The sequence below is a fragment of the Sminthopsis crassicaudata genome, chromosome 2 (assembly GCF_048593235.1).
Source record: "Sminthopsis crassicaudata isolate SCR6 chromosome 2, ASM4859323v1, whole genome shotgun sequence".
In the NCBI taxonomy this organism is placed as follows: Eukaryota; Metazoa; Chordata; class Mammalia; order Dasyuromorphia; family Dasyuridae; genus Sminthopsis; species Sminthopsis crassicaudata.
Window position 1 is genome coordinate 522352345 of NC_133618.1, and position 16398 is coordinate 522368742.

Genomic DNA, 16398 nt, shown 5'->3' on the forward strand with positions numbered 1-16398 from the left:
TTTCCTATCATTTTTCATTATTTGTCCCAGATGTTCCTTTTTTAAATCTAACAATGATTGACTTGTGGTTGTCAGATGAAAACTTTTTCTCAATGTCTTTTTTTCAACTCCAATTTTTCCAAAGAAATGAAAACTTTTGGTCTAACTTATGGAAAAATTTATAAGGATCTCCATTGAATATTTTTCATGGCTTGCAAATAGAGGACAATATATACTGAAAAAACAGCTTATATAACTTCTAAATGCATAAAGTACAAAAAGTTTAACAATTCAGGTATCTTCAGTTTGTATATTTTCCAGTTGAGAAATTCAAAGTGATTTTCGATATAACATATATCTTATCTTCATAATTGTTTTGAGGAAAGCATTTTGAAAATTATAAAACATAAGTGGAAGATACAATTATGCATTTTTCCTTTATAATTGTTCTATTTGCTAAAAAAGACAGCAATTTTACATAACGTATCAAAGGACCAAGCATCTACAAAGTGAAAAAGAAAGAGCTGAAACATCAAATCTGCAAGTTGATTTGGCATTATATTCACAAAAATATCAAAGCTGATTTGATTTGATCTAAAATTGGTCAAAAGCTGTGTTTGTGCAATATAGGCTTGCCCCACATCATATAATCACAATCAGTGTCCATGAGAACTAGAAAATACTCCTAATTCAATGCCTTCTACTAGAAAGAAAAGAAGCCTTAAAAAAAAAAAATCTCATTTGCTAAGATCAGGATAGAAGTTTCACTAAGCATATATATATATATATATATATATATTAATTCAAATGTTTAATATTCAGGCATATTAAAATATTTTTCCAGTGCAAAATCAGAATTCAATTTAATGAATATCTATCAATCAAGCACTATTGTGTCCCCTGGACTATGAATTGAAAGAGTTTGCAAAGCTTATTTTCTCTTTAAACAAGTCCACTTCCCATTGGTGTCTATGTGATAGGTCAATAGCTAGAAATGTATTCTAGCAAATAGACCAACATTCTCACTGAAAAAAAAAAAAAAAGAAGAAGAAAAAGCACTAGAACTCACCTTCTAAGAAATAATTTAAAGGTTAAGTTTTTATGCAAGTTGGAATAATTAGGAAGTTAAAAAGATTCTCAAGTGCACATTCTATAATCTGATTTTAGGAAAACTCAGAGGGAAATATTCAGATCCTTTTCCCCAGCTCAATGGTCTCACATTTCAGTAGTATCTGAATATAAATAAATAAAAGTTATATGTATATAAATATTTACATACATATCCCATGTGGTAGGAAAACTCAATAATTTCTAAGTAGCTTTATATATCTCATACTAGTTGTAATTTTTTTTCTATTGGTATTAAAGATGAGTAGATACAAGTTTATTTTTTTATATGATAAACTCAAAAAGTAAACTTTGTTTCCTTTTTGGGTAAGTCAAGACTGTCCTAATTGGGTAAGAAAGAAAACAGGAAACTCTAATACTAAATCCTGTCCTGTTCTAATTTTTAGTTATTTCAGATTGTTTTGGACTTAGTTTTTGGTAATTAGGTAACCTTACAGTTACAGTACAGTTCTCCTTAAAGTTACAAAGATAAAATATCACTTGAATTTTACTATCATTAATAAATGCATATTATTTTAAATTAATTTGTTATGTTATATTTGAATTCTTGCATTGATCAACCTAATTTTTTAAGAATACACTGCTTGTGATGAGAGTTAAAAATAATTCCCTATTTCTGAGTTCATTTGATAATTTTAATTAAAAAGTGAGTTTTGTCATTGAAAGCAGCAATAAAGCAATGCTTAGAAAAAAAAAGCAAATGGTATCACAGGGCTCACATTTTCAAAGTTAGAAAATATCTCACATGTCAGAAAGAAAATAACAAAAAGATTATGAAATAAAAATTATTATAATTATTTTAATTATACAAAACAAAATTTTTATTTTAAGGCATATGCGATAGATAAAATTCCAAACTTGACTTAATATGATAAAGCAGAAAATAATAGCCTATCATATCAAGCCTAGCATTGCTTTAGCTGCCAGAGTTTAGATGAAATAGCACTTTTGAAAAAGAATCTATTAGATGAGAAATTTTTATTGAAGTTATACATCAAAATATAGATGAAATTTTTCAAGCAATTTAATTTTATTCTATCTTTCACTATTCAAAATCTCCCATATAAACTGGATTTTCTTAATAAGAAACTTTAGGAAACCATGCTTAATTTTCTGCCCCAAATAAAGCATTCATTAAGAATTACAAAAATCTAGGTTTTGGTCCTAGTTAAGCCACAACAAGCATTGACTTGGCTAACAAACTCTTTGGTCTTTAGTTTCTTCATTCTCAAATTGAAGAGAACAAGACTTGAAGATTCTTAAAGGTCCCACCAGTTCTTAAATTCTATGGCCCCCTCATCATTAAATACCTATGCAAAAAAGAAGGGTCCTGGTGTTCAGATGAGCCAAAGGGAATTGCTTTAATTAGCTAAGCTAAAATCACTTTAGTCCCTTCCACTGGTAATTGTTAAACATTAAACCAAAAACCAAATACTGTTATGGTCCAAATCTTGTCTATGTCACATGTCTGATCTTTGAAAATGAGAAAGATTAGTTATGACTTTTCGTAAGTTATATTTAGTCCTTAAAAATAGACTGTTATAGCCATATATCATACATATTTTGTAAACTGCTTATTGAACTGTACTATTTAGGCAGTTGCACAATCATGCTTTGTTTAGGAATTCATACGAAGAGCAAAAGTTTAAAAAAAAAAAAAAAGTATAAAAGTGATTTTTGGCTCGCTGACCTCCAGGAGATTTGTTTTTGGATTAATTGCCAGATTTCTAATTCAGTGAGCCTTAAATCACAGAATGTTACAAGCAGGAAGAGACTTCAGAGTTCACTTAATTTAACACTTTCACAGGTGAAGAAATAAAAGCAGAGAAGTTAATGTGGCTAGAGGGACTAAAACTGAGTCTCTTGATAATTTAGTGAGTGCTCTTTCCACCACATCACATTTTGTATATTAGCAAGCTACCATTTCTACCACATGATTATAACCACCTAAACTCAATCTAATGCTAATGAAAAAAAAAAAAAAAAAAAAAAAGAAAGAAAGAAAGCTACCATACCAAGACACAGTAAGCTATTAAAAAACAGATTTAGGGGCAGCTAGGTGGTGCAGTGGATAGAGCACCAGCACTTCCTAGTTGTGTGATCCTGGGCAAATTACTTATCCCCAATTGCCTCGGGGGAAAAAAAAACACAAACAGATTTAATTTTTGGTATTAGTGACTAAAATTTTAGTCCTCTATTTTTATTTTAGCTCTTGGGAAAAAAGATTATAATAAAGTAATCTTAAATTCTTAATTTGATTCCAATTTCAAAGTTTTTTATACTGTACTATATTACATAAAAAATACTGTGTATCTATCCTCCAAATTCTAATCTATGCCCTGCTTTCTTGAGAGGGTCAATTATTAATTTAAAAAAATAGATAATTGCTTTTTAATATTCTAGTTATTTCTCTATATATTTAAGAACTGGTAAGATATTTGTATGATTCTTTAATAATACAATCTGTTTAAAGTCTTATTGTGACAAAAATAGCAATTTGTCACTAGTCATGGAACTAAATTCAAGTCAGAAGAAAAATATTTAACAAGAGGCCCAGGGGCAAGATATGCTTTCAGAAAAAATTATTCTGCATACAATGCATTTGAAAATTGCACAGACCATATGCTTTTATTTAATGTGAAGGCACAACTAACATTTTGGCTCTTAAAATACATTTTAATTATTTATAGTGTACTTTATACCAGCTCATAAAAAAATACATATGCAAGCAGTACAAATTATTGAAGATTCTTTTAAATTTCCCATTCAAAATTCCTATTTTAAAAAATCAAACTTCATTGTCTATTTGTAGAAAAATGTATATAACAGATTATTGCAGGTTCACCTAATATCACTGTTGGACAGTTTGTTGATTGGTGGTCACATTTTCTTCACTAGCTCCATAGTCCAAGTTTTCCATCACCTAAACATAAAAGAAAACATTAAAAAAATTCAATAGTCCCCAATTTTTTAATGAGTTGACACAGAAAGCTCCTAGTTCCTAGGAGAAAACCACATAAATCCTCAGGACTGGAAGGTGTCTCTTTTTGCTAAGAGATGGAAGTAAGGATAGAATACATAGTAGACATGAAGAACATGGGAGAATGGACTGTAGCACTTACAGAATATTTATTGGGAAACCATTCTTCTTTTCTTTCCTTTTTTGACTGATCAAGTACTCCTTTCAAAATATGACCCCAAGCCCTATCATCTTACCTTTTAAAAGAAAATGAGTTTATAGAAACAAATGATCTCTCACTATATCCTTCCTATCCTTTAAAATCCTTCCAATAAAAAGAAAACAAAATTCATATTTAAATACATATGATAAATTTTTAATAATGGCTTATAAAATTTGCAAGAAGAAAGTATTTTCCTTAAGTTTCCCATATCTTTAAAAAGACTTAATAAAACTAATGATATTGCAGACAGAAGGATAGCAAAAAATATTTGTGAATAGAATACAAATTGGAGATTTCCTTTGAAGTGTTGATTTGGCCATTTGCAGATTGCTATCCAGTTTATAAATGGAATCTTCTCAAAAATTGGGCCATCAAATATTCAATAAAATGATAAAACTGGAAAAGTGCTTACATTAAAATTTAAATGGTTGTTCAGAGGACTTTTACATTATCATTTGTTAGTTTCAGCTTGTGAATTCTAAAAATAATAGAAGTACTTGTGACATTTAGCAGAGCCAAAATGGATGGATTGTAGGATGCTAGCCAGCTGTAAAGCTATTTTCCATTCAGATAAAAATGACAAAAATTGAGATTTTTTTAACCCAATGTTTTGGGATTGGAAATTTTTACTACAGAAATAAAATGATTTTCTAAAATCTTTTATAGCTCTAAAAACATCAAACAAACCACTGGTTTTTCAAAGGAAAGCATACCATCATTAGTTGGAAACAAAGATTGAATCAAATCAAATAAATGAAACAGAAAAAATAATTGTTTTATATTTAGAAACATATTCCATGGCAGCTCATGTATATATAGAATTTATAATTTGCTTTTTTCAAGTTAAGAATGCTTTGATGAGTCTGAATTCTTGAACCAATAACATATTACTTCTGTGTGGAAAAGAATAGATAGGATAGAGAATTAAGACTAAAGAAAAAATTCCTTACTTTTTAAAAGCAGACTTTTCATGCTATAAGCATAGACATAAGCAAAGTTTGCTTTTTGAATCACATAGCTTCCTTTCCATTAAAATGTGAGCTCCTTAAGAATAGTGTTTGCCTCAAGCTTTGTATTTGTATCCCTATAGCTTAGCATGGTGTTTGACACATAGCTGGTACTTAAAAAATGTTGGACAAGTAGGAAAACTACATATGATAATGGGAATATATTAGATAAGAATCACTGAATCATAAAATCCTAGAATTGAGGGATCTGAATGTCATCTAATAATAACTTGTCAAGCAGTAGCTGTCATTTACATTCAGCTGTGCATGTCTAATGTCTTTATAAATACTTAAGAAGTGGTAAAATATTGCTGACATTTAACACTTTTTAAATACAACACTATATTATATCACTATATTCCTTTGTGTCTTAAAGGATTTTTGGTTTTAAAGAGTTTTTTATTAAAACAGATACCGCAGGGCAGCTAGATGGCACAGTAGATAGAGCACCAGCACTGAAGTCAGGAGGACCTGAGTTCAAATTTGACCTCAGACACTTAACACTTCCTAGCTGTGTGACTTTGGGCAAGTCACTTAACCCCAATTTCCTCAGCAAAAACCAAAACCAAAACAAAATAAAAAAAACCCCCAAACACAGATACCTCACATAGACACTGCTTTGAGGGTGATTATCTTCTATTACGACTGGGTCAAACAAGGCCATGAATTTTGTAAGATTCTCTCAAACTATGAAATCTTTATGAGCTATGAATGCAGAATAAGGATTTTGGAGTAGATGTGAAAGATAAAGAGAGACTACTTGGCTTTTTTGTGCAGTAAAATGATATGATAAAAAAGGTTCTAGGTGAAAATGACTGTGATGGCAGAAATATACTTGTTGGTTTGTATCAGTAATTAACACGGCATAGTTGGACAAATTATCACTGCCATCTTAAAAATAGGAGGACTTAAAAAACAAAATTGTAAGGGTGGGTTTAAGAAGCCAAATGACAGAAAAGAAGCTGGTAACTGAATATAAATGATGCAAGTTAAAATCCCTTTTCTCTTAGCAAACCTGGAACTTTCATTCCATTTGAAGAAATATGGTCTTAAACCTAATACCACCCAACTGTGACCCACTGGCAAATGTTATTCTATGATGCAAGAATATTTTCACACACATGAAAAGGACAGCTCCTTTGTTCATTAAAATATGCCAGAAATGTTTGCAGGATCATTTAGCTTCTTTATAAATCATGAATAGCTCTGTTAGCATTCTGAAAATTAATATACATAGAAAATAAAATATATTTATTCCTCTAATTTCCCTTCCAAATATTTTTATTCTAAAATAGAGGAAGAGAATGAGGTCAAAAGATTTCTAAGTCTGATCCATGTTTCTAGGAGAGAATGTTAGGTGACTGAAAGGCACTTACATTTATTATTTCTAATTTCTTTTTGAGTTACATTTTAATTAACCCTTTTAAAGGACTTTAAGAATAATTTCTCATAACTGTAAATGAATTATAATTCATTAAAACAGATCCAATAGAATTTCTGCTTTGAGACTGATTAAAGTGTATAGTGTATCTACAATTCTTGAAAAGTATACATTTAGCATTTTAAAAAAGTTTTACTTAGCCTTATTTCTCTTTCCCAACCTATTACAAAAGGCTTACTGTTGTGCAGAATAATAGGTAGGTGAAAGGTATTAATTTCAACTTATAAAAAAAATTATGAGGGAGACATTCATTTCTCTACAAATAAGACTTCTGCAAAACTGGATGCTCAAGCCATCAATCACACTTCAAACAAAACTTTCCTAGGTTTTGTCTATGACAAACATTTCCAATACTCATAGTGAGTTACTAATAAAACTTCTGGTCACTATTTCTTTCTCTTCCTGTTCATCTTCTTTTGATTGATTTGGTACAATGCTCATCTAATTTACTTTCTTTATTGATTACCAACTGAATTAGATATGCTGATAACTAGAGTGGGTCTTAGTTCCAAAATTCATGAATAATTTTCATTAAACTTCTAAAACACTGGGATCCTGATTCATAATTTCCATATATAAAAACATATGAAGTATCAGCAGAAGTAGGGTCTAATTATGGTTGTTTCTACCTAACTCCCAAGCAGAGATATATCTTAGCAGATAAATAAAATACTTTATTATGGGACAATCAATAGGAAATAATCTAAAAGTAAAAGCAAGCTTTGCTATAAATTGTTACTTTTCAACATGATTTATAGAATAATGACACTTGGATGGATTAGTAATCTCAGTTCCTCCACTGGCTCAGATAACAATTTACTATGCTTTCTCATCTTGTTTAAGTACTTCCATTAATTGTTCAAATAAATAATGAAAAAAACCCAAACCATTTATTAAGTGCTTATTATATGCCAGGCACTGTGATAAACCTTAGGGGATACAAATTTAAAATAGAGGCAGTCCCTTCCTTCATGGAACTTATATATTTTATAGAAAATGAGAGGAGCATTATTGGCCATGTAGGCTAGATTCTTACAAGGTAAGACCCAGTTAGGTCAGTGGTATCTCCTGGTGATCGAACTATACAAGAGAGCAAACAAAGAGGCAGGGAAGCTATACCTAAGTGAATCAATGTTGATTTCTTACCGAGTGTCCATTCAATGCTGTGTTGCTCATTTTATTTTGAACCTGAAGCACCAGAAGAAGTTTTGGTCTATAACTAACACAATTGGAATAGAATGGTTTTGCTGATGTAGGAAAAGATAATGCAGAGAAAGGCAAGCCCTGGGTGCTCTCCTTTCTTATTTATGGTAGTAATGGGTGCATATTGTGAGACAACTCTTTTACTCCAAGGGGATTAGAGAGAGAAAGAAAGAGTAAATTGACTGTGGGTATTTAGCAATAGATGTGAATATACTCTGTCTTTGAACCATAGGCTGATAAAGATAAATGTTCTAAATTGTCATTTCACAAATTTATATACTTTTTTTATTTGGGTGTAAATAGTGATCTCTAGGCTCATCAGCTGTGCTAGCCAGAGTCTTTCCTAAAGAATAGAATGGAAAAATTGTCTAAGAATGTTCTGATGGAACACATTAGGATTTTTACACTGCATTTGGAGAACTTTATTGGTATTCTCTGGTTAAAGACAATGGGGAGACATGTGAAAGGATAATGCTTAATTTTCTCCAGGAACCTAGTGATCTTTCCAGAACTGGGGATATGGGCAAATGTGCCACATATACAACAATTGACTTGCTAAAGACAGAGGGCAACATGTCAGTTTAAAAGGGTAAAAGAAGAAACCAATTCCATTCTTGCTCCTGTTGACTTTCTTTCTCTCTGGAACTCCCAGTTAAGAGTCCATGAGGAGTGGATCTCAGCAAATATCCCAGCATGGGAGGGAAAAGCATAATAACCCTCAACAGTGTTTGACCTGGCCCAGCAGAGTAAAACTCAGGCTCTGGTAGGGGCAGCTTCCTTGGGAGCACTTGGCTCTGCCATAAAGAGGCAAGCTTTGATACCAGCAACAGTAGCACTTGCAACAGCACTTAACCTGGCACAGATCACAGTCCTAAATCTTGGCATGGGGGTGGGCAGAGCTAGGGCCTCCCAGAGTAGTGGAATGAAAAGTGTCAGAAGTAGAGTAGACAATGCTATGGATACCAAGGGAGTGGACATTGGCTTGTACTACAACAAAGTTAGGTCCACAAAGCCCTTTTCTTATAATCTGGCACTGGTTGGGCTCTCCTGTAAGGGGCCTTTAAATGGGTAAATAAAATAAGAGAAAGGGAATTGTAAGGGGCCTTTAAATGGGTACCACAGCGCATCGGGAGATTGAGGCCCGGAAGTAATTTCTGTGGATATTGGGACTGCCCTTGGGCGGGATCCTGGCCATATTGAGATAGCTTCGTAATGGGTGACTCTCTCGCTGATTGGCTGTGTGTGTGACCTCACAGGCCCTATATAAGCCCACTGCAGGCAGCAGGCGGCCTCTTTAACCTGGCGCTCTTCACCCTGGCTCCCTAGCCTGGGTGGCCAAGCCAAGATGGATAGCCAAAAGAGGTAAGGGTTTTGGTAGTGAACACATGGGTCTTCTGACCAGGTGTTCACTTGGGAACCAACAAGTCAGGGCATCAGTTAGGGCATTATGTGAGTAGGTATAATAAAGGCTTTTAAGATTACACATGGTTGTTCTTGAGTGCGCTACCGGTTATTAAGCTAGTAATTGTAACTGCCAGGAGAGCACGTTACACTCTCCCATATTGCTGCCAATATAGTAATAATTAGTCAATGCTCAATTCCTTCTCAGAGGTGGCTTAAAGAATTAAAGTGTAGCACTTTTGGTAGATATGGAGTTAAAACTGTCTCCTGAAGTCCTTTGGAAGAGAGAAGCAGAGGTCTTGATAGGGACATATATTTAATATTATCCACATTTCTCTCCTCCCTAATGAAACTCCCAATTCCTGGCTGGTAGATCCGGGAACATGGAATAAGAAGTGGTGCAGGATAAATCTCAATATTGACCCTGGCACTGGGATAGGATGCATGTATGGCCTCTTAGCTACCTTTGTAGGGATGACCCTGACCCTTACAAGATGAGGATCAATGACTGTGCCAGAAGTGTCATCATCTGTGCTGGGGGCTTGATGTTCCTGGGGTTCCTCCTTTTCATCATCACTGCTTTCCAGTGGCACTCCCACTGCGAACTACAAAGATTTGGTATCATCCAACACATGGTCTAAATTATTAAAATCTGGAACTTGGTCCTTCTAAGAGATGAAGGGAAGATGAAACTTGGAATTTCTGGTCTTCATTCACTTCGACAGTCAGTCATTCTTCATGGGATAATGCATTACATTATCTGATTCCCTTTTTTGGTTTGCTTTTCTGTTTTTCTTTTATCTACATTAAGCTCTTTTTTCAGCACTACCTATAATAGGCTTCTAGGATCTCTGAAATGAGGGTTGCCTAGTAATGGTTCAAAAACCATTTAAGTATTAGAAGATCTAAAAACCTTTGGAACTTTGTCACCAGGTGGTGAGACATAAAAGGAATTTTATAAACTACTCAAGACTATCTAGTTTTTTCTTTCCATACAAAAACTCTCCTTAAAATTTAACTCAGAGCAGCTAGGTAGTGCAGTGGTAGAGCACCAGACTTGAAGTCAGGAGGACATGAGTTCAAATCTGGCTTTAGACACTTAACACTTCCTAGCAAGTCACTTAACCCCAATTGCCTCAGAAAAAAAAAAAAAAAAAAAAAAAAAAAAAAAAGATTTAATTAACTAACTTATGGGACTAAGACTCTTGCCAGTGATATAAAGTTCTTGGTTGCCTAAGTGCAAAAACTACTCAACAAGGAAAAATAGAGAGAGTGGGGAACCAGCACAGAGAGGCACTGAAGGTGGACTTCTGCAAATCAATGCTGTGTCTTTGCTGAATGTCCTTTCTATGTCATGATTAAGATCATTTCTTCTTATTAAGTATTAAGTAGTTGAGTTTGTGTAAGTATCTTATGTCACTCCAATTCTGAACCTGCAACAGCAGACTACCCTAAATCAGGCTGAGCCTATCATTAGGAAACAACACACACACACACTCAAAGGTGGGGGCCAATAGTGAACATGGTAAATGGAGCTAAATAGCAATTGACAAATCTTTTCCAGAAGTAATGGTATTGATAATTTTTTTTTTTTTTTTTTTTTTTTTTTTTACAATTAACAAAGAGTATCAACCCAATAATACAAAAGCCTTTTTAGGCAGAATTTAGTAGAGACCAGGGCATAATTTGGGCTATCCATCTGTTATTTATCATTTTAATTTTATAATAGTATGATTTATTTAAATTTTTAAAGATAGCCAGGCAACACTAAGACAAGATGTGATTCAAATCTTTCATTCTTTATTTTTAAGTTAACAAATTGTTAAATTGGTCTTCTTCAAAGAAGAGTTTTCCTAATTATTCATATATTGTAAATATTGATATCACAGATATGACATGGCCTAAGGATTCTGTCTAATTAATTCTCCATTTAGAAGAGTGTTCAGCTCATTTCCTACCTACTCTTCTCTGACTTTTTCACCACTCCCTCATGCCAGGTAACTTTTCCTTCTCTACCCCCTCTTTTGATTTTTCATTTCCATTTATGTTTTGTCTTCAAGCCCTGTTAAACTGTAAGCACTTGGAGATTAGCACCTGTGTTTCTTTCTTTTCTTTTTTCACATTTGTATTCCTAGCACTTAGCACAGTGTATGGCACAGAATAAGTGCTTAATAGATACTTGTTGACTAGCTGAAAGTGTAGCTAACAGGACTTGGAATATCCTCATCATAACATGGACCAAAGCCATGACTTTGACCTCAGTAGCAAAGTGCTTCTATCTAGAGTTTCCCAACTATTTTCAGTCCTAGCACATTTGTAAACACTGTGTGGGTGAGGCAGGGGAGGGAGAAAGGGGAGGATTCAGCTTCACTGAACTTGGGAGGAATTTAGTTTCAGTAAAGAGACAAGCCCAACACCCAACATAAACAAGTTCTGATAATGAAAATTTTCTCTACTCTAGGAATTTACAGGCTAGCTAATAAATCACGTTTAACCTTACTGCCCTGTTTTTTTCTCTCTCTCTTTTTAACCAAACTTATGATTTCATTACTGTAAGAAACTCCTAATAAGGAAACCTGTTCTTATCAAAGTTGGCCTGGACCTGCTTGGTAACTCAAAGTTTTAGAGAGCTACCTCGGGCAGAGAAATTGATTTGCCCAAGGTCATTATCTATGAATAAATTAAACCCAAGTCTTCCATACTCCAAAGCTGGCTTCTCATTCACTATGCCACATCGTCTCTCATCTGGAAACATTTTTATAAGCTCCTTTAGGAGCTTAAGAGCAGCTGGTTATTTAGTTATATAAAACGAATGGCTACTTATGAAGATTAAGTTAATTTTTAAGTAAAGTTTTATTTTCCATGAATCATGCTTTTGTATGTCTGAAGATATTTTTAGCAACTTGAAGTAACTTTTGTTTTCTGAAGTAGTTTCCCTCCTAATCTTTATTTTCTTCTTCCTATAGGCATGGTTTTTCAAAGGATCTTCTAGCATTTGTGCTTTTGGCTTCACTTACAGAGAGGAAGCTATCAGAGATCAAAAATGTGGTAGGGGTGGCAGGTGGGCAGCCACCAGAAGGTTCATCCTGTTTCTAGAATGTCTTCATGACACACCAAAGTAAGCTAGGAGACAGTGATCATCAATAAAGTTAAGTCAAAAGATCAACACAAACCCAAGTACATACCTGATAGTTAGTGCCTTCCCAGATCTTCTTCACTTCCTTACGTCTCCAAGCAATAATCACAACAGTAATAAGTGTGCAAGATACTAAGTAGAGAAGAGCTGGTTGCCCCTTCTTCATTAGCACCAGAACTATAAAAGTGAGTACCAAGCCCACAGCATATGCTATCAAAGGAAAAATGCTATAGATTAGTCATTTATATTCACAGGCACCTGTGCTGATATAAAAGACTTTGTATTTAAACATCTGAAAGACCTGGGAAACTGGCTTCTATTTATAGTTTTAAGATTGTTTTACCCAATGCTTTTTGAAAACTAACTTCACAATCTCTTAAAAGTTTGATTATAGTATATGCATATTATTAGTTTAATAATTTATTAGGGATAAAAATAATAACAATAATGCTTCAGTTATCTGATATCACCATAGAAGGAATTGTGCCATAGCTCAAAACAACTAAAATATAATTATCCTACTGAGTGATATATTTTGTTTCAACTACTTTGGATAGTTAAAAAGTATCACAGACTTTTCTGACTCCTTAAAAAGGAGAAAAATATATTGAGAAGGGGTTAACCTTTTCTGAATGATCCAAAGTAACTTTTTTTCCCCCCTGAGGCAATTGGGGTTAAGTGACTTGCCCAGGGTCATACAACAAGGAAGTGTTAAGTATCTGAGGCAATCTGAACTCAGGTCTTTCTGACTTCAGGTCTGGTTCACTGCACCAACTAGCTGCCCCCCAAAGTAATAATTTTGAACATACAATCAATCATAGAATATTAGAGCTGAAACAAACTTTGGATATAATTCTAAACTAATTCCATAATTTTTAGAGGAACAATTGAGACCTAGAGGAAAGAAATCATTTGCCCAAAGTCAAAGAGCTTCTTAGTTCAGTGCTGCATTTCCTATATCAGAATGTCTTTTAAGATACTACTATAGGTGATACCTTTAGGAGTTACGATACAGAGCTGCTTTAATTAAAAAAAAAAAAAAAAAAGAAAGAAAGAAAGAAAAAAAGCTACTAATAGATTATCTTTTTTTTTTTTTTTTTTTTGAGGCTGGGGTTAAGCGACTTGCCCAGGGTCACACAGCTAGGAAATGTTAAGTGTCTGGGACCAAATTTGAACTCGGGTCCTCCTGAATTCAAGGCTGGTGCTCTATATACTGCGCCACCTAGCTGCCCCTACTAATAGATTATCAATTGTCTTTTCTATAAGTGTGCTTAATTATAATAAAAGTCCCTTCTTTGGCTTGTTTTGATTTGCTGGGCTAAGAAACCAGATTTGGGAGCTTGTTATAATTGTATCTAAAAAGAACCAAAAGGCTATAAGGGCTGGAGGGACCATCCTGTACATAAAGAATATATACTTTATTCTATTTTAGATGGTTGCTCAGAAGCTTTTATAGGTACTTCCTGGTTGTTGCCTGTATTCTAGATAATTACAGTTCCAAAATAAGTGAATTCCTGATAAATGAGTTATTATACTTTACATTTACTTGAATCTTTTGCTTTCAAAACTATTTTTGGGTGTGGGGATGGAGTGAGCCTAGACTCCAAGAAACCTGTGATTTCTTTGGCAGAAGGAATTCCCAATTTGGAAACTCCTGTTTACCAGAGAAGAACTATACCTATTCTAAGAGCTATAAGCTATACCTATTCTACCAATTAATATTCTTAGAAAGTTGCCTGAAGGCATTGAGAAGTGAGTTCAGACATTTATTTGAGGTCACACAGCCAGTCTCCTTATAAGAGGCAGGACTTAAAATCAGATCTTCCCGCCTCCAGTCTTTGGCCATTATACCAACCTAACTTTCAGAAACCTATTTTTATTTCCTTTTTACTAATTAGCATTTTTCAATCTAATTTTCTCCTTTCAAAAAGTCTGTGAATTAGGTAAAGTAAACTAGACACTGTAATCTACTTGTAACAAATGACTAGATTGAAGAATAGTGACTACTCCTCATAATATAGCTAACTATGAGCACAGTGAGGGCTATAATCTGTATGTCTTACTACCAGTATTCTCAGACTTCTCTTCTATTTGTCTATAAAATTATAAATAAAAAGAGGAAGTAAAAGAACTTGCCAATTACACAGGAAATATAGTAGATAGAAGAACCAACATGTATATCGAATCTTCGACAATAAGCAACCAGGAGACCTAAAAAACCCAACAAGATTAGTTTCTTTAGGGGAAAAAACCTTTAAAATGAGTTAACTTATGTATGCCTTTCAATATTTAGTGGCAGTAAGGAATCTTGAACTCTCTGGAATAAAAGAGACTATATAAATTTAACAAAACTTGAAATCACTAACCCTTAAGATAACTTAAAGGGGTTCTCTCTCCACTGACTTTCTAGAACATTATCATCCTCTCTTAAATTAAGAATATTTTGATTTCTATTATATTAACTAAGACTGGCAAACCCCCCATTAGAGGAGGATCATATCTCATTTTCATAAGCACTGGATTTTGTGATTTTCAAAAAAGGGTAATTTTCATAATAGCATGACAAAATTTCAAGTTTTAATTCTAAAACTTAAAAGGTCAATGAAACATCAACTTTAGTTTTACAGTTGTGCAGAAATATGGTCCGATCATCAATTACCTCTTCAAGTGTATTTATTATCCTATCCTGGTTCTTCTAAAATCTCACATTTTAAAATAGAATTTTAAAAATATGATTTGTCTTACAGGCAACTTGGGGAATACCTTCTCTATAGATCCATAATTACAATGTAATTACTAAACTTACTAACATTCAAAGGAAATATGAAAAACAAGTTATTTTAAACAGCCACATTAAAAGCAAATTTAAAAAAAATATTATAGACAACTGCTCACCTGGAACAATAATGTCTCCAAAACCCAATATTGAAACAGGGGCTAAACACACACTCATTGCTGAGAAATATATCAACCTTGGTACTCTGATAACAACTGGTAACTGCAGAAGGAAATGCTGACATTAAGCCTCATCTGAATCTTTAATTATTTCATTTGAAAAGCAAGATATTCACATCAGAACTACTGGTTTACCCATTTTGATCAACATTTAAAAAGAATTTGAAATTGGAGGACACACATTGAACACACACATGCACATACACACATGCATACACACATGATTTACAAAGCTTGAAAGAAGCAGTGTTATGTAGTGTTAGAAAAATGAAACCCAACACACACATAGGATTGATCTTAATAATCCAATAGCCCCACTATCTAACTTCAATGACCAACAATGTGACTCAGGTCTTGAAATAATAGTTAGACTTTATTTTGGTCATCCATTTTTCCCCCAAAGAAGAATCTTATCTCAGAGGATGTGATTTAGAATCCAGTGAACATATCTGAAATACAATTCTTACTTTCTCATGGGGAGCTGAGGGCTGAGCAGTGGCTTCCACCAAGTTTCCACCATTCTAGGATGAAACCCAAGTCAATAGGTATTTAATAATTTTAAATGACTAAAAAGTGGCTATATTTTGTAAGAAAAAAAGTATACCTTAATATGTACTACATGCTCATTGAATTAAATGAGAAGACAAAAATTATTAATTGCAGACACTATGGAAATGCAGCAAAATTAATTGTATACACACACACTCGGTATGAATATGCATTTCTGTATAACATATTCCTACCTTTTCATTGCTTCCAAAAGGTCCAGCTGCAACTTCGATCATGATACTTTCCCCATTCTAGTCAATGAAAAAGAAAAAAGTTATGCCCTCTAAATAATTTAACAATTTGCCACTGTTCAAGAACTGCCTGAGCACCTAGTGCAAAGCATCTATCTGGTTAATATTTGCTGAATGAGTAATTAGCACAAAGTATTTTCAAAAAAGCTGCAAAGTGCTTTTTTCT

At 33.4% G+C, this 16398-nt stretch overlaps 1 protein-coding gene across 3 annotated transcripts in view; it reads right to left on the reverse strand.

Moving 5' to 3' along the window:
- Positions 1-3708: 3708 nt before the first annotated feature.
- Positions 3709-16398, reverse strand: part of SPPL2A (signal peptide peptidase like 2A) — a 104751-nt gene continuing 92061 nt past the window's right edge. For 2 of the 3 annotated variants that reach the window (XM_074294497.1, XM_074294499.1), the window contains 6 exons: positions 16176-16232; positions 15900-15953; positions 15373-15475; positions 14614-14688; positions 12527-12687; positions 3709-4030 (listed from right to left, as the gene is read on the reverse strand). In XM_074294497.1, the coding sequence (XP_074150598.1) occupies positions 3959-4030; positions 12527-12687; positions 14614-14688; positions 15373-15475; positions 15900-15953; positions 16176-16232 (522 nt within the window). In that variant the 3' untranslated portion in view covers positions 3709-3958. The remainder of the gene's footprint in view (positions 4031-12526; positions 12688-14613; positions 14689-15372; positions 15476-15899; positions 15954-16175; positions 16233-16398) is intronic. The other variant, XM_074294498.1, reaches the window with a different exon arrangement.